Here is a 27,991-nt window from a genome sequence, read left to right as displayed (position 1 = left end):
AAAATCCTCATTTTCTTCTCCATCTTTATGCTGCTCCTAAGAGCAGAGTCTTAGTAGAGCAGGACTTGAGGAGCAGGGTGTAAAGAGCAGGGTGGGTTTAGGTGTGGAAGAAGTCAGATGGTATCTGGCTCCCCCCAACAATGGAAAAAATTGTTGCTGGCAGGGAGGTGTGAAGTGTGTGTTGGGGCCGGGCCTGGTAGCAGGTCCCGTGAACTGGGTCGGGGGCAGCAAGGATTCCCCCAGATGGGGTCAGAAATTAAAATAAAGAAAAATTGCAGTTGTTAACAGGGAATGAAGAATATGGCTGGGTTTGGCGAATAGGGTCAAGCAGCAGCAAGGTTCCAGTGAGTGGGGCTGGCAATTTAAAAAAAAACTATACTGCAGATGAAAGTGGGGCAACAGGGAAAGGGACATTTTTTAAAAATAAATTTTATTAAAATAAAATATAAACCTGATTTGCGAAAGAACAAAAACAAGATGGCAGGCGGACCTGAGTGACTCGTATCAGAGAGCCAACTAGTTGCTGCAGACCTGCGACTACATTATGACTCTCTGCATATGGAATTACCATGATAAATATTTACATAAGGAGTTTTCATTGTAAATATTCGCCGAAAAAACATTACTCAAAATTGTAATAAGTAGTAAGGTTTGTGGACAGGAAATGCACACCATATGCAAGATTTTAAATAAAATATAGACATGTTATCCACTAAACCTCAATACCACAGCTTTATTTCATGGACAGGTCATCAATTTGAATAACTTTAATCCTTTTGTGGCATTTAACAGAAATGTCATCAATGGACATCAACTTTTAACCCAATCTTACCTAACCACTATCTTAGATGTCACTCCCAAATCTCATTGAAAACTGAAAAACAACTGTGATTGCCTGATTCAAGTTAAACATTACACAATTAAATCCATGGAGATGTGTTAGCATTCCATTCTCTCAATGGACATCATCAGTATTACTGGAGTACCAGTGCAAGTCTTTGAAAGAGCACATAAAATTCAATTGTATATAGATAAAATGAAAAAGCAAAGCAAACTAAAATCTATTTCTAAACTATAAAAAATCTGTGGGTCAGAGCTATAATAATAATAAATAAATAAATGCACACAGTACCACTCCAATTGAATAGAGTTTATATAATAAAAACAGAGGTTGATGCAGTATCGATGTAATGCAATGTGAATCAGCATTACAGTGTTTACTAGATAGGCCATCATACTAACAAACTATTCTAAACGCATCTGCGGTCATTTTGAGACCTTAAATCAAATATCAAGACTTTTGAAAATAGGACACTGAACTCTGTAGCTAGAATTGTATCCTACATCAACTGCAACACCAGTAGAAATAGTAGTTGAGGAAAGTCAGTAGTATGGATCATGGCAAAGCGCAAAATGAAAAAAAGGTTAGTGCCAGCAGGAGCAATAATTTTATTTTACTTTTGGAGGGGAGGGTGGAGAAGTATGTGACCAGAGCAATCAAAATGTTGTAAAGAATCCGCACTAAAAACTAATGCTCTGTACTATCAGAAGCAGACACATTAACCCGAAGCACAAAATCAGTGACCATAAACCCTGTGGTAGCTGACACAGATTTCATGAGATTTTGCAAAATTCTGTTCTCTTCAAAATGCTACCCATCTAAAAGAGAAACTGACTCATTTTAACGGATTCAAACTGCCAAATCTAATTGTTCCAAAAGAAAAATTCTGGAAAATCTAATTGATTGCAGAGGGGTTTTGAGGTCAACATGGGCCCACGGTGTATTTTTCATAAATAAATATAAAAGTACATGCAGCTCTATTAACCCAGTTATTGTCAAGAACAGTTCGCTAGGCACTGAGCTGCAACAGGCCCCATTAAAACAATTCCCAAAGCAGGCAAAGCTCCCATGTGAGAGTTGTAGACCTATTTATCTTATTAACTTTGCCTCCATGATACTTGCATAAATTGACATGCAGCTTGAAGGAACTTTGCCGTCCCAAATTTACAAGGAGTAGATTGTGTGAAGAAAAGGGTCTCCAATGACAATACCAGTAGCTGTTCCCAAATCTCATGTGTCTCTGACCTAATTTTAAATTTGTTGTAAAAATCTGCGACGCTGCAGGGAGATATAGTCATTAGGAGCAAATAGAAAGTTCACTCCCACAACAAAGGACCGTTAATCAGCACTCTATTCCAGCCTCCCTTTCTGATGGTCCCCAAGGAGAGTGAGCTAATTCATTATTTCTTTTACCCCAGATGTGAGCAATTGAATAAAATATAAATCTCTACATAAACAGAATAGACACCATATAATCTCAGTGTGGGAGTGGACTCATACTAAAAATTAATAATCATCCTCATGCAAACCCTGATTGTCAAAAGTGCCCCAACCTGTGGCACTATCTATAGTTATTAGGACAAAAATAGTCTTGCAAGAATGCTAAGCATGTTTTTATTGAGGGCCACAATTGGAGCAGTGACTAGCACAAGAGCATTCTCACAAACCTACCAAAAAGCAATCCTTCTGATTATTTTTATTTCCCCCCAACCAATAAACTCCCCCTTCCCCCCCGCCTCTTGTTCCCAAATCCACCAACATCCAAGAACACAATTTCAGACCCACAAAGACATAAAACAGATTTGCTGTGGGTCACAGGCGAGGTGCAAGAGAGCCATAAGTGGCCATACCCCATTCTGAGTATCAGGCTGTATTATTAATCCGTACTTAACTGCATGTTGTGGAGAGAATTAAAATAAAAACAGACCTTATGAATTCAAAGCTTTAATTACTCAGCATATAAAATTAGCTCTCTCATGGAACAATTATACCCTAGTAAAATAGTGAGGATTGAGGTAATTCTTGCCAATGGAGACCACCTCAACCCACAACTGTAGGAGACAATCATAGAATCATAGAGCACAGGAGGTGGCCATTCAGCCCATTGTGTCTATGCCAGCTCTTTGAAAGAATTATCCAATTCGTCCCACTCCCCTGGTCTTTTCCCATAGCCTTGCAAATTTCTTCTTTTCAAGTATTTATTCAATTTCCTTTTGAACGTTACTATTGAATCTGCTTCCACCACCCTTTCAGGCAGTGCATTCAAAATCATAACTCGCTGCATAAAAACAATTATCCTCATCTCCCCCCTGGTGCTTTTGCCAATTATCTTAAACCTGTGTCCTCTGATTACTGACCCTCCTGCCAGTGGAAACAGTTTCTCCCAATCTACTCTTATCAAAACCCCCCTCATTGGTTGAAAAAAGAATAAGGTCTTTGGTTCAGCAAATATTTCCTTTTGCACTACCCGTGATTTGACTGACACTTAAAAATCTGTTTAACTTGTTCCGACATTACAACAGTGACTACATTGCAAAAAAGTACTTCATTACTTCATTGGCTGTAAAGCCCTTTGGGGCAACCTGAAGTCATGAAAGGTGCTATATAAATGCAAGTCTTTCTTTTGAGTGTCATGGTATCCTGTCGTAAATATGGGCATAATATCTACAATGGATAGTCAAGTGCCTCTCTTTGAACAGTAAGTTCATTAAAGGTCAGACAATATTTCTAGGTTCCTTTCTAGAGATAAATATGAAAATATCTAAAGCAACTGCTTTCTTTCAACTAATTCATATGAAAATCCACAGCAGTTCTGTCACATCAGACAGGCCAAAGCAAACAGGAATTAGGCCATTTCCTCTGGCGGCATTATAATCAGCTAGAGAGAAAGCTGCTTCAATTATTTTTAGGAGTACATGCTAATGTGATCAGACTCTGGAAGTAGGTAACTAGATTACTTTGTGAATCTCTGGGGTTACATATCAGGGTGAGGACTGTATCCAGTTGCATCAATCCCCCGTAACTGTCCCAAAACTGCAGCGATATCCTGACATTCAGGAACCCAGAATCTGGTCACTTAAGGGCATTTCTAGACTAACTGTAGCATTTGCCGACCTAAATCATTTATCACCCAGATCTTGTATTAATTTTAGTTAAGCAAACAGAATTCAAGTGGGACTCTGATATTTTTACTCAGTGGTATAGCTGCTCACCAACATCCCTAATAAAGCATTTTTGCATTATTATAAGAGAAACAGTGTGCGGTTAAAACAGGAGGAAAGTCCAGAAGTACTTGTTGCTCAAAGTGTTCTTCTAATTCCCATGTAAATTTGATTGAGTTTTTTGAAGGGGTAACCAAGAAGATAGATGAGGGCTGTGCAGTAGACATGGTCTACATGGACTTCAGCAAAGCCTTTGACAAGGTACCGCATGGTAGGTTGTTACATAAGGTTAAATCTCACGGGATCCAAGGTGAGGTAGCCAATTGGATACAAAATTGGATTGACGACAGAAGACAGAGGGTGGTTGTAGAAGGTTGTTTTTCAAACTGGAGGCCTGTGACCAGCGGTGTGCCTCAGGGATCGGTGCTGGGTCCGCTGTTATTTGTTATTTATATTAATGATTTGGATGAGAATTTAGGAGGCATGGTTAGTAAGTTTGCAGATGACACCAAGATTGGTGGCATTGTGGACAGTGAAGAAGGTTATCTAGGATTGCAACGGGATCTTGATAAATTGGGCCAGTGGGCCGATGAATGGCAGATGGAGTTTAATTTAGGTAAATGTGAGGTGATGCATTTTGGTAGATCGAATCGGGCCAGGACCTACTCCGTTAATGGTAGGGCGTTGGGGAGAGTTACAGAACAAAGAGATCTAAGAATACAGGTTCATAGCTCCTTGAAAGTGGAGTCACAGGTGGATAGGATGGTGAAGAAGGCATTCAGCATGCTTGGTTTCATTGGTCAGAACACTGAATACAGGAGTTGGGATGTCTTGTTGAAGTTGTACAAGACATTAGTAAGGCCACACTTGGAATACTGTGTACAGTTCTGGTCACCCTATTATAGAAAGGATATTATTAAACTAGAAAGAGTGCAGAAAAGATTTACTAAGATGCTACCGGGACTTGATGGTTTGACTTATAGGGAGAGGTTGGATAGACTGAGACTTCTTTCCCTGGAGAGTAGGAGGTTTAGGGGTGATCTTATAGAAGTCTATAAAATAATGAGGGGCATAGATAAGGTAGATAGTCAAAATCTTTTCCCAAAGGTAGGGGAGTCTATAACGAGGGGGCATAGATTTAAGGTGAGAGGGGAGAGATACAAAAGGGTCCAGAGGGGCAATTTTTTCACTCAAAGGGTGGTGAGTGTCTGGAACGAGCTGCCAGAGGCAGTAGTAGAGGCGGGTACAATTTTGTCTTTTAAAAAGCGTTTGGACAGTTACATGGGTAAGATGGGTATAGAGGGATATGGGCCAAGTGCAGGCAATTGGGACTAGCTTAGTGGTATAAACTGGGCGACATGGACATGTTGGGCCGAAGGGCCTGTTTCCATGTTGTAAACTTCTATGATTCTATGATTCTAAAAAAAATGTAAAAAGTAAAAATACTGTGGCTGTTACCATTTTCTTTTTAAAAAAAGCTTCAAATTTTATGCACCATCATTCTTCCATCCTGGCTGTTTCATTGAAGTAATTTGGAGAGAGGAACCGCCCATATGCCGTAGTGACTCTATTTATTTTTAAAGGGAGCTATAATTTTCAGCAGGCATGGGAGCTAGTCCAGAGCTACAGGAAAACACGCTAAAGCCAGCAAAATGAACATCACACTCACTTCTTGCACTAGGTTGAAGTTGCTACGATTGTTAAACAGAGCTACACCAGAGGATAGATGTCTTGGTGCGTTAACAAATTCAATTTTGAAAAAGGACAGTAATGAATGTTTAAAATATTTTTATATATCTCATTTAAAATTTTGTGCATGGTCACACTATTCTACAAAATTCACTTCCGATTGTCATGATTTTTCATCACTTTTAAATCAACATTTAGCATTGAAATTGTCGATACATAAACACATAATCGAATGACCCTATGTAAACAATTGCCTGTAGTTCTTTATTTACAAACTAATCATATCACAAAATGTTTTTCCAAAAATTGTCTGCTTTTTTCCCCTCATCTGATACTTAGAATGTCCAAAATAAGATTTTGAAGAAAATTAAATTAAAAAAATTACGTATATTACATGACGATTACATTTGCCCAGTAATTGTATCTTTTAATATCTTCATTAAAGGCTTCAGCCACTCTCAATAGCCTGGGCTGCGACTGGCTATTGTTCCTTCAACAGTTGCCCAGAGCTTTGAATCACATCTGTGCAGTCTGAGCATGGGCAATTTGTACAATTTCCCAGCAAGCAGCACGTGCCTCAACAGGAGCTGAAGTGTAGAAGAGTATGTCTCTTCATTTTGAGAGGATATGACAGTGTGTTTGCTTTTTCCAACAAGAATTTGAAAACAAAACTGGAGATTGAATTCTCAAGACTGTTATTTGAGGCAAATGATGACATGTATTGACAATTGTGCGTTTCTATTATAAACTCCTCACAAAACAAGTCGGCATCATCTGTTATTGTGCTTTCTTTGTTGATGGTTAGAAAAGAAAACAAGAGATTGTTTTCGGAGGATGGATTGCTGTTGAAAATTCTGTTGAATAAATCTCTCCTGAACATTTAAATGATGTACTTTTGATCATTTTAGGAGGTAATTTTGTTTATGATAATGTATATTTACTAAAGGGTTGTACAAATTGGGAAATTCATTGAATGCTAAATTTTCCATTTCTGTGCTCCTGAGGTCTGCAAGGAATGCATATCAGTAAGTTGCATGCCCTCTGCTCATGATTTTCTGTCTATTCATTTTTAAGTCTTTACGTGCAGGAATACAAAGATAGGAACCAGCTGGCAGTGGGGAAACTGATGGTAGCTGTACCTGAGGGCTCAAAAGTGGGTGCAGATAGATGTTTGAACAATTGGGTTTGATTCTCCTCATCCTCCCTGCTCTCTCCAACATTGCCAGATCCCACCAACCTTTGATACTGCCAGACTCTGGCTCCCCCAATGCTCAAAATACCTCCTCAGTCCTGCTGGACCCCCTCTTAGTACTTACAAACGTCTAGGTAGCATTCCAGTGCTCCCTGATCCCTGAACTGCCCCAATGCTCGCAGAGCCTGAGACCTCACTCCCCAGTGTTTCTAGATCCTAGGATCCCTCTCCCAGTGATCTCAGAACCCAACAACTGTCCCAGTATTCCCCAAACCCATGGGCCCTTCTCCCAGTGTTCTCAGACCCTAGGATCCGTTCAAAGTATTGTTCGGGCCCAAGGCCACATTCCACTACTGCCAGACCGCAGGGTGTCCCCAATGTTGATTAATCAGCATCTCTGATAATGCTACTTGACACAACACACACCAATCCATTCACACATCCAAGGCAACACTGGGGTGAGAATTTTCAATGAAAAGTACTCTGCAACGCCCCTCCCTCATTTTCTTTCCTCTGTAAGCATCTGCAACCTGGAGGTCAGAATATGGAATACAAAACTCAGAACAAACATCATCCAGATTAGATTGGCTAGATGAAAAAAAGGAATAGGGGCTTAAGGAATTTGGGAATAGGGAGGGTAAATGTTGAAATGGACTGGGTGGGCCGAATGGCCTGTTTCCATAATGTAACTTCTATGTACTATCAGGCAGATTTTAGTTGATTATCTATCACAGACACAAGAGCCACTAAAAATAATTTTTAACTCAAGAACGATTTGCGTTGCTGAAACCTTTGCTTTTACAAGCTTGTATACCCACCTTTTCACTGGCCAGGAAGACTATAATGTTGCCCTCTTCTCCCTTCCTATGGATATCCAGTACTGTTTGAGAAGCAGCAGAAACACAGTCCTTAAACTGTCCATCTCTGTATATAACTTCCACAGGAAATGAATTTTCAGCAGCATCCTCTACTTTTACAAAAGGCACATCAGCATAGTAACTCTCCAGTCTGTCCGCCAGATGTTGTGCCGTGATGACGACAACCTTCAGCTCTGGCCTCTGCCTTGGCAAATCTTTCAATAAACCAAGGAGGACATCGGTTGCCACTGTCCGTTCGTGGGCCTCGTCAATAATTATAACTCCATAGTGATGCAACAAGGGATCAGACATCATTTCACAGAGCAATATATCATCCGTGCAGTACCTGTTGAAAAGAGAAAACTTGTTTTTATATCGCACCATGTCATGTCCCGAGGACATCTCAAAGCTACTTACAACCAAAGGATTACTTTATTTAAAAGTGAGTTAACTGCAGGCAAGGACAAGAAGTTGGGGCTTTCATTAACCATATTCTTGCAACAAGTGAGGTAACGAGAACAATCACATGCTTACCCGGCTGAACACTATGTAAAGATCACCAGTTACACCAACTAGGCTTATTCTACGAACCACCTAATCAACATCACACAGAAAAAAAGCATTTGGCATTAACTTGTGTACAAATCTATTACAACCACAGTCGCCATATGGAACTGATTGATTGATTTCTACTGGTTGTGTAAATCGGAATTCCCATTAACAGGAGCACAAAGATCCAATATTACTATCATAATCCAAAGCTTCAGAATGCCACAAAACAACTATTAACTAGGCAATAACTAGGTTAATAAGTTGAGATGAGTATGCAAATAGTTTTATAATCATAATTTACACAGCAAAACGGGTTTCAGAAGCTGTTCCATACTACTTTCTCCCAGTCCTGGTGCTGTAGAAACTCTTCTCTTTACATTTTGCAATGGGTTGTGTAATAGACAGTTGCACTTTAAACTAAGGGTTATTTGGGAGATGCAGTGAAGCATAACTGCCTCCTGTTGATCCTTAACCTAGCAAGATGCAGCAAAGCCTTCAAAACAGGAAGAAAGGTGAGAAAATAGAGAGGGAAAAAAAAATTCCTGCAGTTAATATGCTCAGTAATTTTCAATCCTTCAGTTATGGTGTACAATCCTTACATTATTCACCAGTCATACTTCTCATAATTGTAGTTGGACTGCCGGGTGGAACACCAAAAACCAACAGGATAGCCGGATTCCCAAGAACACATGTGATACGCCATTTAAGCTTCCTTTGGCCTCATCCCAGGAAATGTTTGGAACATTCATCTGCTATTTTATGCCAATTTTCTCTGCTTGTCTCCTAGAACTGTCCAGTTCTTGCTGGGGTGCAATTCCATGGCTACTGACACTAGTACTTCACCTAAATCACTGTTCATCATGTGTGAACCTAGACAATGAATGCCAACCTGGCTGCTTTTTACAATAAGTTACACTGAAACCCCACCTTTAATGTAGGAAAACATCTGGCCCCACCATCTTCAGCTGCTTCATCAAAGACCTTCCGCCCATCATAAAGTCAGGATTGGGACTATTTGCAGACGATCACATAGGGCCTGATATTAAGAGGGAGGTGGGTTGCCAGCAGGGGGGGTCAACTTGGCGCATGGGTAACGGGATTCGCGCTGGAAAGCTGCGCAGCGGGCGGACTGCGCACCCGCATCATAGGCTGTTAGCTGGAGGAACCCTACTTAAAGGGGCAGTCCTCCACTGATTGATGCTGCAGAAAGGAGCCAAAATTACAGCATGAAGCAGCCCGAGGGGGAAGGCTGCTCCCAGGTTTATTGATGCCTCACTCCAGGTCCTACTGGATGGGATGAGGAGGAGGGGGGAGGACAGAGATCTTCTCCCTGGTGGACAGGAGAAGTGGCCTGCCTCTGTCACCTTGAAGGCCTGGCTTGAGGTGGCAGAGGAGGTCACCAGCACCACCAACATATCACGCACCTGCATACAGTGCAGGAAGCGCTTCAATGACCTAACCAGGTCAGCCGAAGTGAGTACACTTTCTCATTCCCCTACACTCCGTCTGCTACATCACCGCCCCCACCCCACATCTCCTTCTGCACTGCCGACACTACTCGATCACATCACTCCTCACACCCACTCAAAACTCATCCTCACCTTACCTGCACTTACTCACCTCCCCAGTACTCATCCTACCACTACCACTCAACCCAATCCTCATACAATCTCATGGCTCTGTCTCATACTCACCCTGTCATGCATCTCTTTCACGGTCAGCCTCACCACACCTGCCACTACCTGTGCTGCAGCAACAGGGCATACATCACATATGTGTAGTAGGAAGTGTAAGGCAAACGTGTCGTGAGCATGAAGTGGATGCACAAGGGTGTTTGAGGGTTTGTCATGGTTTTTACTTATATTTGATTTCTGATCAACTCACATTACATATTATATTGTCACCACTACTGCCACGTCTTGGCCACTCTTGACTGGCTTGTGCAATAATACTCTTTCATGAGGTTCTTCATGAACACCCTTGATGCCACCCATTGGGTCACCCTACAGTGGGTGTATGTGTAGTTGCACGACTACTTTGTGCTGGTGCCTGTTGTGCAGCACTGTGTTGTGTAGCTCCACGTGGCGGGGGTGGACGGCGTGCCTGGCGAGGCTGGTGATGTTGCTTGTCCTCCAATGGAGTGATGAATGCAGCAATGGAACCCCCCTCATCCTGACGGTGTGAGTGTGAGGGGGTCCACAAAGTAGGTAAATGTGTTTGGACAGCAGAGTTTAGGGTATGATTTAATAATATGGAGTGTGGAGACAACGGTGTGGCAGGCAAAACTTTGTCTGAGGTGACAGAGTGCCCTGCTGCAATGAATGAGGGTTTACGCCGCACCTGTTAAATGGACCTTTGCAGCTGCCACTGGCTGCTGGCTGCAACACGTCCGTTTAAACAGGGAGAACATAAGAACATAAGAACATAAGAAATTTGAGCAGGAGTAGGCCAATCGGCCCCTCGAGCCTGCTCCGCCATTCAATAAGATCATGGCTGATCTGATCCCAACCACAAATCTAAAGAACACAAGAAGTCGGAGCAGGACCCGGCCACATAGCCCCTGGGCCCTCTCCGCCACCCACAGGGCATTGACCGATCCGAACTCAGCTTCATGTCCAATTTCCTGCCCGCTCCCCATAACCCCTAATTCCCTTTACTTCTAGGAAACTGTCTATTTCTGTTTTAAATTTATCTAATGATGTAGCTTCCACAGCTTCCTGGGGCAGCAAATTCCACAGACCTACCACCCTCTGAGTAATAATCTTTTATGTGGCACCTTGTCGAATGCCTTCTGGAAGTCTAAATACACTATGTCCACTGGTTCCCCTTTATCCACCCTATACGTTATATCCTCGAAGAACTCAAGCAAATTTGTCAGACATGACTTCCCCTTCATAAAGCCATGCTGACTTTGTCCTATTAAATTAGGATGGGAACCACGCTCTGGGTAGTCCAAAATCCGAATCCTCCTAAAATCTCCAACTAATGAGGTCTGTAAACGATCTCAACTATCCAGATAATGATCCTAAGTGGGATCCCGCCGGCTTTGATTGCCGGTGGGAGTCCCGCATGCGGGGGCTGCGCGTGCACCGATTCGGGTCATTGGGGAACCCGGAAGTGGGCGGGTTGGAGCCGGGCTCCGGACCCGCTCCGAGAATCCCCAATTTTAGGAGCCCCTGCCACGAACACACCCACTCGGCCATCCGAAAATTGACCCCATAGTGTCCAGCTCCATGCAGAACTCCTCTGATAATGAAGCAACCCATGCCTATACAACAGGACTTCGGATAATATCTAGGCTTGGGCTGACAAGTGGCAGGTAACAGTTGTGCCATGTAACCGTTGTGCCATGTAAGTACCAGGTAATTACTATTTCTAATAAGAGAAAGTCCAACCACCAACCCCAACTTTCAAGGGCACTGCCATCGCCAAGTCCCCCATTATCAATATTTTGGAGAGAGTCATCACAGAAACTGAATTGGAGTAGCCACATCAACACCATGGCTACATGAGAAGGGCAGATGCTGCCCACTTAGCAATGAGTGGCTCACTTCCTGACCCCACAACGCCTCTTCACCATCTACAAGGCTCAAGCCAGGAATGTGATGGAATACTTACAACTCGCCTGGGTGGGTGCAGCTCCAACAACACTCGAAGAGCTCAACACCATCCAGGACAGAGCAGATGCTTGACTGGTGCCCCGCCACTGGACTCAATGTCCACATACTCAATCACTGACACACTATGGCTATTGTATGCACTATTTATAGGACGCACTATACTAATTGACCAAGATTACTTTGGCAGCACCCCAGGGACCTCTACCATGAAGGAGGGCAGCAACGTTGTGAAAACACCATCACTTCCAAGTCACACATCATGAAAAACTTGGACCTTTATGGACATTCCTGAATTGTTGCTGAATCAATATCCTGGAATTCTTTACTTAACATCATTGTGTGAGAACCATAACAAAGCCTGTAGTGATTCAAGAAGGTCCACCAGCACCTTCTCAGGACAACAAGGAACGAGCATTAAATGTGGGCTTGCCCACTTTCTGAGAACAATTTTTTAAAATTGAGGATGGGAGTCAAGGGAGCAGGAGGTAGTGTATCAGAGAGGAAGCTGGTGAACTTTGGGGTGGGGATAAGGAGGAAACTATAAAGAGTTCCAAAGTAACAACTGGGATAGGGATAAGTTGGAGTGCTCAGGGAGGGCACAGAGGCTGGTGAAGGCTTACACAATTGAGCAGATAGCTTCAATATTGGATGAAAAGCCTAAGCTCTTCACGACTTGCCTTTATTAGCCGAGGCATAGAATATAAGAGCAAGGAGGTTATGATGGAGCTGTATAAAACACTGGTTAGGCCACAGCTGGAGTACTGTGTGCAGTTCTGGTCGCCACACTACAGGAAGGATGTGATCGCTTTGGAGAGGGTGCAGAGGAGATTCACCAGGATGTTACCAGGGCTGGAGCGCTTCAGCTATGAAGAGAGACTGGGAAGATTGGGTTTGTTTTCCTTGGAGCAGAGGAGGCTGAGGGGGGACATGATTGAGGTGTACAAAATTATGAGGGGCACAGATAGGATGGATACTAAGGAGCTTTTTCCCTTCGTTGAGGGTACTATAACAAGGGGACATAGATTCAAGGTAAAAGGCGGGAGGTTTAGAGGGGATTTGAGAAAGAACTTTTTCACCCAGAAGGTGGTTGGAGTCTGGAACTCACTGCCTGAAAGGGTTGTGGAGGCAGGAACCCTCACAACATTCAAGAAGCATTTGGATGAGCACTTGAAATGCCATAGCATACAAGGCTACGGACCAAATGCTGGAATATGGGATTAGAGTAGACAGGGCTGATGGCCGGCGCGGACACGATGGGCCGAAGGGCCTCTATCCGTGCTGTATAACTCTATGACTCTATGACTGGCATTAGAAATTAGGCTAGATGGGACAGCAGAGAGCGTGAAGGAGGCGTAATGCAGAAGAGGAGTTTAGGATTTCCCTTGCTCTCCAGATGATCCTATGCTCACTGACCTACATTGGTTCCTGGTCCAGCAACACCTCGATTTTAAAATTCTAATCTTTGTTTTCAAATCCCACCACAGCTCCCTATCTTGGTAACCTCCTCCAGCCTTACAACCCTCCAAGATCTCTGCTCTCCTCCAATTCTGGCCTCTTGCGCATCCCTGATTTTCATCGCTCCACCAGCGGCAGCTGTGCCTTCAGCTGCATAGGCCTCAAGCTCTGGAATTCCCTCCCTAACCCTCTCTGCGTCTCTACCTCTCTCTCTCTCTCTCCTCATTTAAGTCGTTCTTTAAAATGTGCCTCTTTGACCACCCTGTCCTAACATCTCTTTATGTGGCCCGGTCTTAAATTTTGTCGGATTACGCTCCTGTGAAGCGCCTTGGGACGTTTTTACTACGTTAAAGGCACTATATAGATGCAAGTTGTTGTTGTTGTAGTAGAGAGGGAGGGAGGATATTTTTTTTTACAGGTGGTCGAGCAGATCTGGCAAGTTGTGTGTCAGATAGTACTTCATGTCAGACAGGCAGCTGGTTCATGGAATCAAAGGTAGCGGTAGAGGTGAAGCTGCGACTAGACTGATCGTATGTCACATACATTTAAGTGCATCCTTCGGATTTCGAGACATTAAGGTAGTATGAAAAATTATGAGGGAAACGGAAGAGCCAAAGGAATCAACAATAGAAGCAAGGGAACTGCTGACTCGGTTTTTAAAAATAAAGTTAAAACTTGTTCATGATTTTGTTTTCCCTCCCTTGTGCTCCTCCCTCTTTTAACCAGTTTTGTTTTCGAACTGGGTCTCACAGGCCAGAGTTATAAGGAAGTAAATTGAGCAAATAAACCCTTGTGACTGTGAGAAAAAAAAACAGATTAGGCAAACTAACATAACAGCAAACACACCTCTCACCGACTGAGCAGGGAAGCTCATAGTCGTCTAACACCATTCGGAAAAGAAGACTCTCTCTCCAATCTATCCCTCCACTGATACAGAAAGATTCAGCCATCAAAAGGACGGGTGGGGGGGGGGGGGGGGGCGGTGGGAATATTAATTAAAATCTCATGGCATTACCATCTCCAATTAATTCTTTTACTACCAACAGCAAGCAGCCACTTGGAAGTGATTCAAAGCACCGTGCCCAAGGACACAGGAAGGGTGTGTCCTGGGACGCACAGTACGCACTATACTTTAAGACTTGAAGGAAATTTCACAATTGAAGAAGGTTATGAGAATAAGAGATTGAAATATTCACAGGAATCCTTGCAATTAATATAAAGGTGGGAAAGGAATGGTACACATTTATAAAACCATTACTTACTCAACATTTACATACATAATAAATGAGAGGTTGACACTTTGTTTTGCAATCTATTTCAGAAAGATTTCCATATTTCAATGAGGTGCAAAGGTTAACTACAATTTCCAGCATAGTCTCAGTACTATTGAGACTTGAACCCATGTGGCCTTCGAGGCACTAATTACCTCAAGTTAGGGAACAGAGGACATTAGTAAACTGCCTCTTGCTATTCATAATGTCATCTGAATCTCAAGGGAGTGCATCATAACTGTGCAACATACATCTGGAACTCTCTAAATAAAGTGTGTGTGTAATATATATATATATATATATATATATATATTTCACACACACACACACACACAGTTTAGAAAATGTATTTTGCTACCAAATCCCAAACAATGGAGTATTGTCTATCACACGATTTGCTCAATACACATAATCACAGCATCTCGTATAATATCTATAAGCTATAATGTAGTACCTGGGAGAAAGCTAAAGGTCCAAAATCTATCTTGATGTTTAAGCAATGTGCACCAAGTGTGATTTTGACTGTTGGGAGTACCCCTGGCTTCTGAAACAGAATATTGTAGATTCAAGCCTTACTGCAGAACTTGATGTAATCCATGCAGCCTCTCTGGTACTGAGGGAATGCTGCAGAGGAAGAGGCGCCATCCTTTAGAAAAGATGTTAAAACAAAGCCATATCTCCAGAGAAGGTGGACTTTCGGAAACAGTCAACAGGCAGTTCTCAGTGTCCGGGCCAATATTCCACCCTGAATTAACACTACCAAAAACAAATTAACTGGAATTTGTTTCACTGCTATTTGTGAGATCTTGCTGTGCTCAAAATATCTATTACATTTGGCTTCATAGCACTGAAGTAATACTTTTGAGAAGTTTCTGAGAGATGTGATGAGGCATTATATAAATACCAACCTTTCACAAATTATGTCATAGTTTATGCTGTCAGTTGATTAAATATTTTTCCTTGTAGGGAGGTAGGCAGTGTCTTTGGGATTGAGATGGTTCCAAGATGACACGCCAGGTGATGGAAGGTTGACTTAATTCTGAGCTTCCGTGCAGACTTGGTGATCCGGTACCTAAAAGTGCTGACGCTTCCCGGGTACAGAAATTGAGGGCATCACTGCCGAGCCCAGTCCTGTCCTGTCCTGATTTGACATCTACAGAGGCACATTTTCAATGGAGATCACTGGATAGCAATCAGGAGCAGGAACCCTGGTGGATGCCCAGCCCCTCACCCCCAACCCCCTCCAGTGATGCTGATTCCCATTATAGTATCCCAATTGTTGCCCCAGTTAAGATCAGCAAACTCAGTACATATTGGGAATCAAACATGGAACCTTCATGTCAGAAGGTCATGGGTTCACACATCCCACTTCAGAGATTTGAGCATATAATCCAGGCTGCACTGTCAGAGGTGCCCTCTTTCGGATGAGATGTTAAATTGAGGCCCCGTCTGCCCTCTCAGATAGACGTAAAAGATCCCATGGCATGATTTTGAAGAAGAGCAGGGGAGTTCTCCCTGGTGTCCCGGCTAATATTTATCCCTCAATCAATATCAATAACGGACTATTGCAAAGAAGCATACCGACAACTGGACAACCAGGCACACTACAGACGGTTACCCGCAGATCCGACCAAAGAACACACCCACCAGCTCAACAAACTGATCAAGACCTTCGATCCAGACCTTCAGGGCGTCCTGCGCGCTCTCATCCCACGTACTCCCCGCGTGGGAGACTTCTCCTGCCTCCCAAAGATACACAAAGCCAACACACCCGGACGTCCTATCGTATCAGGCAACGGAACCCTGTGTGAGAACCTCTCTGGATACGTCGAGGGCATCCTGAAACCCATCGTGCGGGGAGCCCCCAGCTTCTGTCGCGACACTACAGACTTCCTACAAAAACTCAGTACCCACAGACCAGTTGAACCAGGAACACTTCTCACCACGATGGACGTCTCGGCACTCTACACCAGTATCCCCCACGATGACGGCATCGCTGCGACAGCATCAATACTCAACACCAACAACAGCCAATCTCCAGACGCCATCCTACAACTCATCCGCTTCATCCTGGATCACAATGTCTTCACCTTCGATAACCAGTTCTTTACCCAAACACACGGAACAGCCATGGGGACCAAATTTGCACCCCAATACGCCAACATTTTCATGCACAAGTTCGGCACGACTTCTTCACTGCACAGGACCTCCAACCAATGCTATACACCAGATACATCGACGACATTTTCTTCCCATGGACCCACGGCGAAGAATCACTGAAGAGACTACACGATAACATCAACAAGTTCCATCCCACCATCAAGCTCACCATGGACTACTCCTCAGAATCAGTTTCTTTCTTGGACACACGAATCTCCATCAAAGACGGGCACCTCAGCACCTCACTCTACCGCAAGCCCATGGACAACCTCACAATGCTCCACTTTTCCAGCTTCCACCCTAACCACGTCAAAGAGGCCATCCCCTATGGACAGGCCCTGCGAATACACAGGATCTGCTCAGACGAGGAGGAACGCGATGGACACCTACAGACGCTGAAAGACGCCCTCGTAAGAACGGGATATGACGCTCGACTCGTCGATCGACAGTTCCAACGGGCCACAGCGAAAAATCGCATAGACCTCCTCAGAAGACAAACACGGGACGCAACCAACAGAGTACCCTTCGTCGTCCAGTACTTCCCCGGAGCGGAGAAACTATGCCATGTTCTCCGCAGCCTTCAACATGTCATCGATGACGACGAACACCTCGCTAAGGCCATCCCCACACCTCCATTACTCGCCTTCAAACAGCCACCCGGCCTCGAACAGACCATCGTTCGCAGCGGATTGCCCAGCTTTCGGGGGAGCAGTGTCCACAGCGTCGCACGACCCTGCCACGGCAACCTCTGCAAGACATGCCAGATCATCGACACAGATACCAACATCACACGAGAGGACACCACCCACCAGGTACATGGTTTATACTCCTGTGACTCGGCCAATGTTGTCTACCTCATACGTTGCAGGAGGGGATGCCCCGGAGCATGGTACATTGGCAAGACCATGCAGACACTGCGGCAACAATCGCCAGACAGGAGGGTTCCCTCCCAGTTGGGGAACACTTCAGCAGTCAAGGACATTCAGCCACCGATCTTCGGGTAAGCGTTCTCCAAGGCGGCCTTCGAGACACACGACAACGCAAAATCGTCGGGCGGAAGTTGGTAGCCAGGTGCCGCGCCCATGGGGACGGCCTCAACCGGGATCTTGGGTTCATATCGCGCTACACGTGACCCCACCAGCGAATAAAAGTTATCTGTTTTTAATACAATGGGTCATTTTCTGTCTTTCTCTTCCTTTCGGATGTTTCTCCCTCTCTCTCTGTTTTGTGTTCTGGCCGTTTGTATATTCGGTGGTCCTGTAGGTAACATCTCTCTGTCTGAACACTTTGATTGCCTTGACAACAGGCAGTTGGAAAGATTATCTGTAATCACCAGGTATTGTTCTCTGAATATAAATGCGAAACGTTCAAGGATTCTCACATTCACCTGACGAAGGAGAAAGCCTCCGAAAGCTTGTGATTTTCAAATAAAATTGTTGGACTATAACCTGGTGTTGTAAGATTCTTTACAAATATCAATAAAAACATTTTATCTGGTCATTATCATTTTGCTGTTTGTGGGACCTTGCTGTGTGCAAATTAGCTGTCGCATTTATATCTACATTACAACAATGAGGTGCTTTGGGACAGCCTGAGGTCATAAAAGGCGAAGTATAAATGCAAGTTCTTTCTTTCTTCCTGTTCTGTATGGCTTAGCACAACACTGGGTGGCGTCTTTACATAAGACTAACAGCCAATGTACTCCAAAAGTAATCCACTGTATGAAGTATTTTAAGACATTTCATGGCGATATTATCTAATCAGCAGTTTTGCTCTGCCTTTTCTCAGCCCTTCGTTTCCAGCTCTGTGGTAATGGGAACAAAGATTTACTGCAAGTGTCACCTTCCACGACAACTTATAAATTAGCAGTTTCAAAAATTCACTTAGATTCACTTGCATGCGAAACTGACCTGAGAATAGTTTCTGTCGTGCAGCAGTCTTCATAAGGAACACGGTACCCGATCTCATGACCGACATTTAAATCCAGTTCATCAGCCACACGCTGTGCTAAACACATGGCAGACAGGCTGTGGGGCTGCGTGCACACCACCATGCCATGTTGGTACTGAACTGAGAGGGCATACTCAGCACACCATTGGGAAATCTAATAAGGGAAAACAACAATGTAAGCCAGAAATTAACTTTTCGTTTGTAATTCATACAAGCACCTTTTAATGTTTGCGCTGTCCCAATAATGCATCTTAGGGCAGTTTGCAGTAAAGTTACGATTTTTCGGGAAATTACTAGAGAAAAATATAAAAATCTTACTTGATTATGTGACAATTAGGCTTTGTAATAATATTTATCTTCTTTTGTGATTACAAAGCTAAGAGACATTAGTGCTAGGTGAATCAAATTATTTCTCACTTATCCATTTCCCAGATTCAGGATGCCTGAATAAGACTTCCCACACAATAGCAGAACATGTCAGCTATATACTCTATTCCCATGCCCAGTGCAAATTAATTTGAGACCAGCTAAATTAATTTTATGTAGGACCCTTATAATCCACATTGAGAGAATGACAACTTTCATTCTGTTGTAATCTTTAAATTGAGAAGATATTAAAGAACAGAATCATTAGGATTACACAGAATTACATAGAATGTACAGCACAGAAACAGGCCATTCAGCCCAATGGGTCCATGCTGATGTTTATGGTCCACATGAGCCACCTCCCTCTCTACTTCATTTAACCCTATCAGCATATCCTTCTAATCCTCTGTCCCCTTAAATGCATCTATGCTAGTTGCCTCAACTACTCCTGTGGTAGCGAGTTCCACTTTCTAACCACTCTCTGGGTAGAGAAGTTTCTCCTGAGTTCCCTATTGGATTTATTAGTGACTATCTTATATTTATGGTCCCTAGTTCTGGTCTCCTCCACAAGTGGAAACATCTCTACATCTACCCTATCAAACCCTTTCATAATCTTAAGGACTTCTATCAGGTCACCCCCTCAGTCTTCTCTTTTCTAGAGAAAAGAGCCCCAGCCTGCTCAATCTTTTCTGATAGGTACAAACTCTCAGTTCTGGCGTCATCCTAGTAAATCTTCTTTGCACTTTCTTGAGTGTCTCTATATCCTTTTTATAATATGGAGACCAGAACTGTTCACAGTACTCCAAGTATGGTCTAACCAAGGTTCTATACAAGTTTATCATAACTTCTCTGCTTTTCAATTCTATCCCTCTAGAAATGAACCTCAGTGCTTGGTTTGCTTTATTTTTTTTTAAATTGACCTGCGTTGCTACTTTTAGTGATTTGTGTATCTGTACCCCCAGATCCCTCTGCTAGTCTACCCCATTTAGACTTATTATCGAAGCAGTACGTGGCCCCCTTATTCTTCTTGCCAAAATGTAATACCTCACACTTAGCTATATTGAAATTCATTTGCCAATTACACACCCATTCTGCAACTTTATTAATGTCTCCCTGTATTTTGTCGCAGTCCTCCTCGGTACTAAGAATTTGATGTCATCCGCAAATTTTGAAACCGTACTTCCGATTCCTGAGTCTAAATTGTTTATGTAAAAGGTGAACAACAGTGGTCCCGGGCACTGATCCTTGTGGAACACCACTTCCCATCTTTTGCCAATCTGAGTAACTACCTTTAACCCCTACTCTCTGTTTTGGTGCACTCAAAAATGAGCATATTTTATTGATGAATTATTTGCTTCAGCATTCAGAGAGAATGAATAATGTCTTCAAAAGCTTGCAAATGTGGAAAATAGAAAAGTGACCAAGAGGTATATGTATTAATAAGGAAAAGATTTTTTAGGGGCTGAGGGTACTAACAATTGACAACTGTCCAGATCAGCAGCCCAGAATACCGAAGGAGATTAGTGAAGAAAGAGCAGAAGGGCTAACCATGATTTTATCATTATTCAGTATGTGGGAGCTATGCCAAAGGACTGGAGAGTGGCAAATGTTACACTTCTGTTCAAAAATGGTGAAAAGGTTAAGCCAAGCTGGTTACTCCTACATCAGCAGTAGGACATTTACCAGAAACAATGAATACTTGGAAGAGCACGGACTGATCAGAAACAGTCAACAATGATTTGTGAAAGGGAGGTCATACTTAATAGGTGGAGGGGGGGGGGGGGGGAACGGTAAATGTAGTTCATTTGGACTGCTAGAAAGGGTTTGATAAAGTGCCATAAAGGAAATTATTTGACAAAATTATGGCCTGTGCTATAAAAGAGAAAGTGGATAAAAAGATGGGCGAAAGATATAATAAATGACTGTTTCTCAGACTGACAGGCAGTGTCTAGTGGAGTGCCCTAGGGATTGGTGTTGAGACTATATATTATATGTATGAAAAATCTTGTGCTTGCAAGCACTTCCTGTTTTCCTGTCCAACATCCTGTTGTCACCATTTTTTGATACACTTTTATGTCAATATTTAAGATTGAAACTACCAATGTAAACATTTACAATTTAAATCCTGTATGCCAACAATTGCTTGTGATTCCCTTCTTTTTGCCTTCAATCTCTGGGCTTCAGCTTAGCCATCTCCTGGTAAATAACCAGTTTTGCAAGCTTCCTTGACCTCTTCCTCACAATGAACTAAGTATATCGTCATGTCTAAGGTGAACATCCATTCTTCCAGTTTTAATTACCTGTATAATTCCTCTTCATTGATCTGTGATATTTGTGCTGTAATCATAACATTTAATATGATCCCCACAATACAATCTCCAACATTAAAATAAATAATTCCTTCACTGCCTCCTCCCCCAACCCACTGACCAAAGATTCAAATCTTTCACATTCAATTTAACTGCTCGGTAACCATTTTCTCCTCACACGGTGTGTGAAAAATATAAATATTACATTTCATGAAGTTCCCAAAATTACCAGCCGACATATAAATAATTGACACTAGCTTACCCATTGCCCAAAAATTAAATCATTCATTCTCTGCAACCTACAAATGAATTAATCAAATCTTCACACTTGATTTCATGTGCTCGCTCAATCTTTTTCTCCAGTCTCTCTGAAATGTGCCTGTGTAAATATGTATATATTTAATTAAATAATAATGCCTCCACCATGCAATAACAACATGGAAAAAATAATTGAGCGGCAGAGGGCATCATCTGGATCGCACATGTTAAACAAATAAAGGTCAAAGAAAAATTAACACATGATGCATACTTCATTATTTGGATGCTTTCTGCTACCATCTGACATTTGTTAAGCAATTGCAAGTTATGACTGTGTTAAAATAGCACAAGGGATTTTAGATTCACCAATGCACTGCCAGAGAAAATTAAACCCCACAGTGACACAAGAAAATGGAGGAAATGATTGCTTTCAAAAGCCTCCTACAGGCCAACTTAAAGCAGTACTTGTTGAGGCCTGGGAGGTCTGCCCCAGGACATCTATGGCTGGAATGCTGGAGGCACTGAATCCCAGGGTGCAGTTATACTGTCACTTGGATAAGTCAGTGCTTGGGCTTCTCATCAGAGGTGCTACCAAGGCCAGTTTGAAATGTACTCAGGAGCCCACTGGACCTCCTAAACACAAAACAATGTTGACACTCCCACCAGCACTCTAAAAAAAAACATTTAAAATTTACCAGCTGAGGCCAGAGTCCTATGAATGTGAATGCAATTTGTCCCATCTTCTCGTTCTTCCAATAGAAACCTATGGTCCTACAATCACAGCATCCAACTTCATCTTGAATGACTCTGTTACTTCCTAGAAGATCAATCCAGGAATTAAATCGCCCTTCACCTGAAGAAGCCTTTCATGACATCAGTCCTGAACTTACTGTTTACCAGTTTGTCCTGCAATCATAGTTTAACTTGATTGTAACTTGGGTATTCTTGAGCCAGAAGAGGGTAATTAGGTACCTTGTTAATACTTTTCCCAATTTAGCTGACGTGGGGGACAATATCAGATAAGAGTCTCCACTGCACTGTCCTTGTGCAACACCTGGTATCCAACCAAAAACAGAGTGACACTAATGGTGGTCTATTAGCTGATCACTCTCTCAGATTCATGTAATGTGCATAAGACATGTGGGCGGGGAGGAGGAGAAAGGGTTAAAAAAAAAGTAGGATAAGAAACTCGATAATGAAGTGCAACAAATCTCTGTGGTCTGATTACTATCTGCTTGAGCTTAGTTCACCATTTACGATGTCATCAGAACACAATGTTACAACCTCAAAACACACTCTTTATTCACCCTATATATGTATCTACAGTGAATATATCCTGACCAGATATAACCTGACAACAAAAAAAGCCAACTCACAAACAACTTGCTCAAAAAATTAATAAAACCACCTTCCGCAAATTCCACTTGCGTGTACTAAAACCAACATGCTACAGGGTGCCTCAAGACATTTCATGGTTGAAGTGTCAATAAATGACTCAACTTTGCTCTTAAAATTTACAACGTGATCTCAACTGCTAGATGTGTTAGGGTTTTGTGACATACTCTAGTCTATGTTATCCAATATTTAACAGCCAACGGTTCTATACACTCATTGGTCTTTATTTTTATTTGAAAGCAACCTTCTTTTTCCAATTGAAATGGTGTGATTATGTTTTTTTTATATGGGATATTTACCTACCACTCCCCCCAGCTCCCCTCCAAATTATTTCTTCCCTTTGGACTCCTTGGGCACGCATCACCTGCTCTAAAGTCTCCACCAATGTTATTCTAAACAGGCTCCCGGAGACAAGCACTGAGGAATAATGATTCCCTCGCAGAGTTTCATTCCATCCCTCTAGGCAAACATCTGGGCCCTGCCCAATCCCTATAGTGGCACGGCTGTGACAAACTTACTGGAGTAGAAGCAAATAAAAGTCACACTTTATGCCTTCTATTCTGTGGCAATGTGTGTTGGTATTGCAAAGTGCTATGTAACAATGCCCCCACACTCTCACAGCATGATTGTCACAGGGTAGGATAATGATCAATTACTACTTCAAAATGGGCTGTTAGTTGTTATAGTGAAAGGATTGTTTAAGGCTCTGGACTGGAAGGAGTTAACCAGATTTTTGCACTATAATTGACTCAGGGGATGCTATTCCCCTGTAACATGCAGCGAACTCAAAACCATTAATAGTTCAGTTCAAATGACCTGATTTGGTCACTGGAGCCTGTCTTTGTTACTACTGTCCAGAAGCCCACATACTGCAAAAATAAACTGCACACAAAATGAAACCGCCTCCACAATCTCCACCAGCTTACAGCACAGGCTGGAGCACATTTCGGGAACACATCATCTCAGGGCTCTGATGATACTGATAAGTCGTTCAGGCTTTTCTCTTGCAGCTTATCACCTTCATCTGAACCTCTTGATGTGTATACCTTGCCAACAGCAATTCTACGTTTGGCAGCAGTACAGTAAGCAAGGCAGATCTTAAAAGGTTCAAGACCTAACAAAACAAATTGTTTCCACAGCCACCTCTGGGAGCAGCATCACCCATGAAAGAGGTACCAAAAATACCATCACAGAAGGACATATACAGGCCAAAAAAGTGGTTTTATTCTCACTGACTTGTATATAACTGCTCCAGCTGCTGAGGGGAAAAAAAAGTATAAAAGAGCCAAATACAACGCCACCAAAAATAAAAGTTTTGCATTAAATTGAAAGAAAACCTTCCTCTTTGAAGAAATTAGGGAGCGTATAGACAAGGATAATATAGTGGATGCGATATATTTCGACTTTCAAAAAGTATTTGATGACCTATTGCAAAGATTAAAGTCCAACGTAAAATGCAGACGGAAGACTAAAGGACAAAAAACAAAGGATAGCTGTAAATGGACAATTCTTGAATTGCAAAGACATACATAGTGCTGAACTTGAAGGATCTGAGATGAGACATATATATATATAAAAATAAATGATCGATCTAGATATGGACTTGGAAGGAATGGTATAAACATTTGCCGGCAATACCAAATTAGTGGGCAAAGTAAACTGTGAAGAGTCGAGAAGACTGCATGAGGACCGAGGGGAAGTGGACTGATATATAAGAAATACAGTTTAATGTAGATAAATATGAAGTAGTCCATTTTAGGAAAAACAGAGAATGGAAATACACCCTATCTGGAAAATTCTCCATGGAATAAAGGAATAGAGATTCAGAGGTACAGTTAAAGATAGGATTTCATAAAAAGGGCAAATGGAATTCTGAGTTCTATATACAAGGGCACTGAACACAAATGGAAGTGATAATGAAGCTAACAAGACATTAGCTAGGCTACAGTTGGGAGTACTGTGTCCAGTTTTGGGCACCATACTATGGCAGGGGTATTGGAGCTGTGGAAAAGGTATAATGTGGATTCACTGGGATATGACCAGGGAAGAGAGAATATAATTATGATGACAGATATAACAATTTATAGCTGTATTTATTGCATCAGACTAGGTTAAAAAAGAATCTTATGGAAGTCTTCAAAAATATTAATAGCTTGAGAGATAAAATTGTAGCAGATTATTTCTACTGGTTAGTGAACTGGTAGTATATTTTAGGAAGCAGCTAAGGATTAGGACTGAAAGGGATGAGTGGGAAGAACATTTTTCACGTAAGGATTATTAGGTATAAATATGGAATGTTTTAATCAGAAGTATTGAAGCTGAGTCAATAACAATATTTAAGAAGGAATTAGATAAACTTTTGAAGAGGCAAAATATTAACAGGTAAAGGGTAAGAACAGGGAGAAAAGATTAGAGTAGGTAACTCTAGTGGGGAACTAGTACCAACAAATGCACAAAGAGCCTAATGGCCTCCCCTAAACTTCTCTGATTATATGAATTATATGGATTGGAACAGTACAATTTGGCACCAGCTTGTAATCTGACTTGGAGAGATCACAAGAATGACTGGTGTCACATATGATGCATTGGGGCAGCTGGTGCTGTACTGAAGTATAGCATTAAGGCAATGCAGAGAGCGCTTCATTCTATGTTGTAACCCAGACATGCCATGGGGTGTAAAATGCAGGAAAGGTTCATTCCATTCCCTCTCCCAATAAAGAGATAAGCATTCAGACATCCAGATTTTTAGTTTTGCGTTTTGTATTTTAATATCACCAGTTTAAAGTTCTTATGTGACCAACAATCTGAGCTAGTGCTGATTCAAAATCTCTGCAAGGCCCATCTCATCTTACTTGAAACACAAATCTAAAGCACCTAAGTGGGCACGGCTTAAGCACAAAGCTGCAGCCAAGTCAAGCTGTTCTTGTTCCCTGTTCTTATCCTTTACCTGTTAATATTTTTCCTCTTCAAAAGTTTATCTAATTCCTTCTTAAATATTGTTATTGACTCAGCTTCAAATGAACTTTACCATTAGGTTAACTAATGACTATTGTTTTCCTAACTCCAAGAAACTTACAGCATTTACAGGAAATGGGAGTTGAAGCACAGATCAGCCATGATCTAACAGGAACAGGCTCAAGGGGCTGAATGGCTTACTCCTGTTCCTATGTTCCTTCAATTCTGCTATTTATGTCCCAGGTGTTATATAAAAACCACAATGTTAACTTTAATCCATCTTTTTGAAATCCAGTATGGGCATTAAACAGGCCATTTAATCCTCTCCTGTTTGATAACAGCAGCATTACTCAACCCATTACTGATGAATGAATTAAAAAAACAGTAGAAAAAAATGCATATCTCATCACAACCAAATAATAGATTAAAAGAACCAACATTCAGGCCAGAATAGTGTGCTTTATACTACTGCTCTGAAAACAGAACTTTTCCTCCATCATTGCAAGGGATGTTTATTTTGGTACTAGCACTAACTTTTTCTTTAAGTTCTATTTTTTATATATATCATCTAGAGAGAGATATCCTTGCTACCTTGCACACCATTTTCAACTTGAGATGGATTTGCAGACTGTAGTTGCATGATACTTAGGAACAAAAACAGGACATTCAGCCCCTCAAGCCTGTTCCTGAGAATCCCTACGTGGTTAGTTTTCGGTAAAATATTAAGATGCCTACGTGGCAAAGAAGCAGAATGCAAAATGGTTAGAAAGGGTTAATTAGTTAGTAACTGAGATTGGTACAGGTGGCCTGGCCTCCTGCTGGGCCATATGTTTGCGTAGTCAGCAGGTTTGCATGGTCTTATCAATGTAGAGTCTTTGATGTGATTCAAGGACTGGTCTGAATGTCTCCATGTTTATGGCAGATCAATAAGGTAACGAGCTTAGCCAAAGTTGAAAGACATTCCAGGTTGGGAGATAAGGAACAGAAGGAACAGGGAAGAACATTCCAAGTTGGAAGGTGAGGAAGTATCCCCTTTGATGTCTAACAGCAACATGGTCAGCACATGATTATCTATGATTGGCCGGAAATAATGTAACCTCGCATGGCAACCTGTGCCCGGCTTATGATTGGTGTTGACTCTTGTGTTAATGATGTTCCAACCCCTATCGATCTGTATAAAAGTATGAGTTTTTGTCTTTGTCTTTGTCTCCTTATTCTGTTAGAATCGTTTGGATTCTCTCAGGAATCTGAATTGAAGCTACAGACTAAGACCTGCTATTAAAGTTGTGATGAACTTTAAAATGTACTCGACTCAGTTTTTACTGAACCAGACTGAGGGGAAAGAATCCGGATCGTCATTCCCACATAAGATGTCTTCCACTAGCAGCTTTCAAACTAAATTTTGAGCGTCACCCCCTCAACCACACCATCCTCCTCCAAAACCTTTCCTCCATTGTGTAGCTTAGTGGGAGTACCCCTTGCTTGGCTCCACTCTTACCTATATGATCATAGTTACAGCATCTCCAGTAATGGTTTATCCCTGTCCCCACATTGTTATCTAGAGTCCCCCAAGGATCTATCCTAGGCCTCCTCCTCTTCCTAATCTATATGCTGCCCCTTGGCGACATCATCCGCAGATATGGGGTCAGCTTCCACATGTACGCTAACGACACACAGCTCTGTCTCTCTACCACCTGTCTTGACCCCCTCTGTGCTGTCAGACTGATTGTTCAATATCCAATTATGGATGATCTGCAAGTTAAACAGTGGGAAGACTGAGACTATCATCGTCAACTCCTGCCACAGACTCCTCACCAGCAATTCCACCCTCCTCGCTGACAACTGTCTTCGGTTGAACCAGACTGTTCACAATCTTGACCTCCTATCTGACCAAGCTGGGCATCTCACCCCATGTCCTCTGCATCACAAAGACTGCCTACTTCCACCTCCATAACTTCGC

General features: G+C 42.3%; 1 protein-coding gene across 1 annotated transcript in view; it reads right to left on the bottom strand.

The window, feature by feature from the left end:
- Positions 1-27,991, bottom strand: part of LOC137316822 (putative pre-mRNA-splicing factor ATP-dependent RNA helicase DHX32) — a 112,018-nt gene that overhangs the window by 74,413 nt on the left and 9,614 nt on the right. The window contains exons 3-4 of the mRNA XM_067980695.1: positions 18,709-18,902; positions 7,702-8,086 (exon numbers count right to left, since the gene is read on the bottom strand). Coding sequence (XP_067836796.1) covers positions 7,702-8,086; positions 18,709-18,902 — 579 coding nt within the window. The remainder of the gene's footprint in view (positions 1-7,701; positions 8,087-18,708; positions 18,903-27,991) is intronic.

The sequence above is a fragment of the Heptranchias perlo genome, chromosome 1 (assembly GCF_035084215.1).
Source record: "Heptranchias perlo isolate sHepPer1 chromosome 1, sHepPer1.hap1, whole genome shotgun sequence".
NCBI classification, from domain to species: Eukaryota; Metazoa; Chordata; class Chondrichthyes; order Hexanchiformes; family Hexanchidae; genus Heptranchias; species Heptranchias perlo.
Note: the sequence above shows the minus strand (reverse complement) of the source record. Positions and strands in the feature narration are given on the sequence as shown.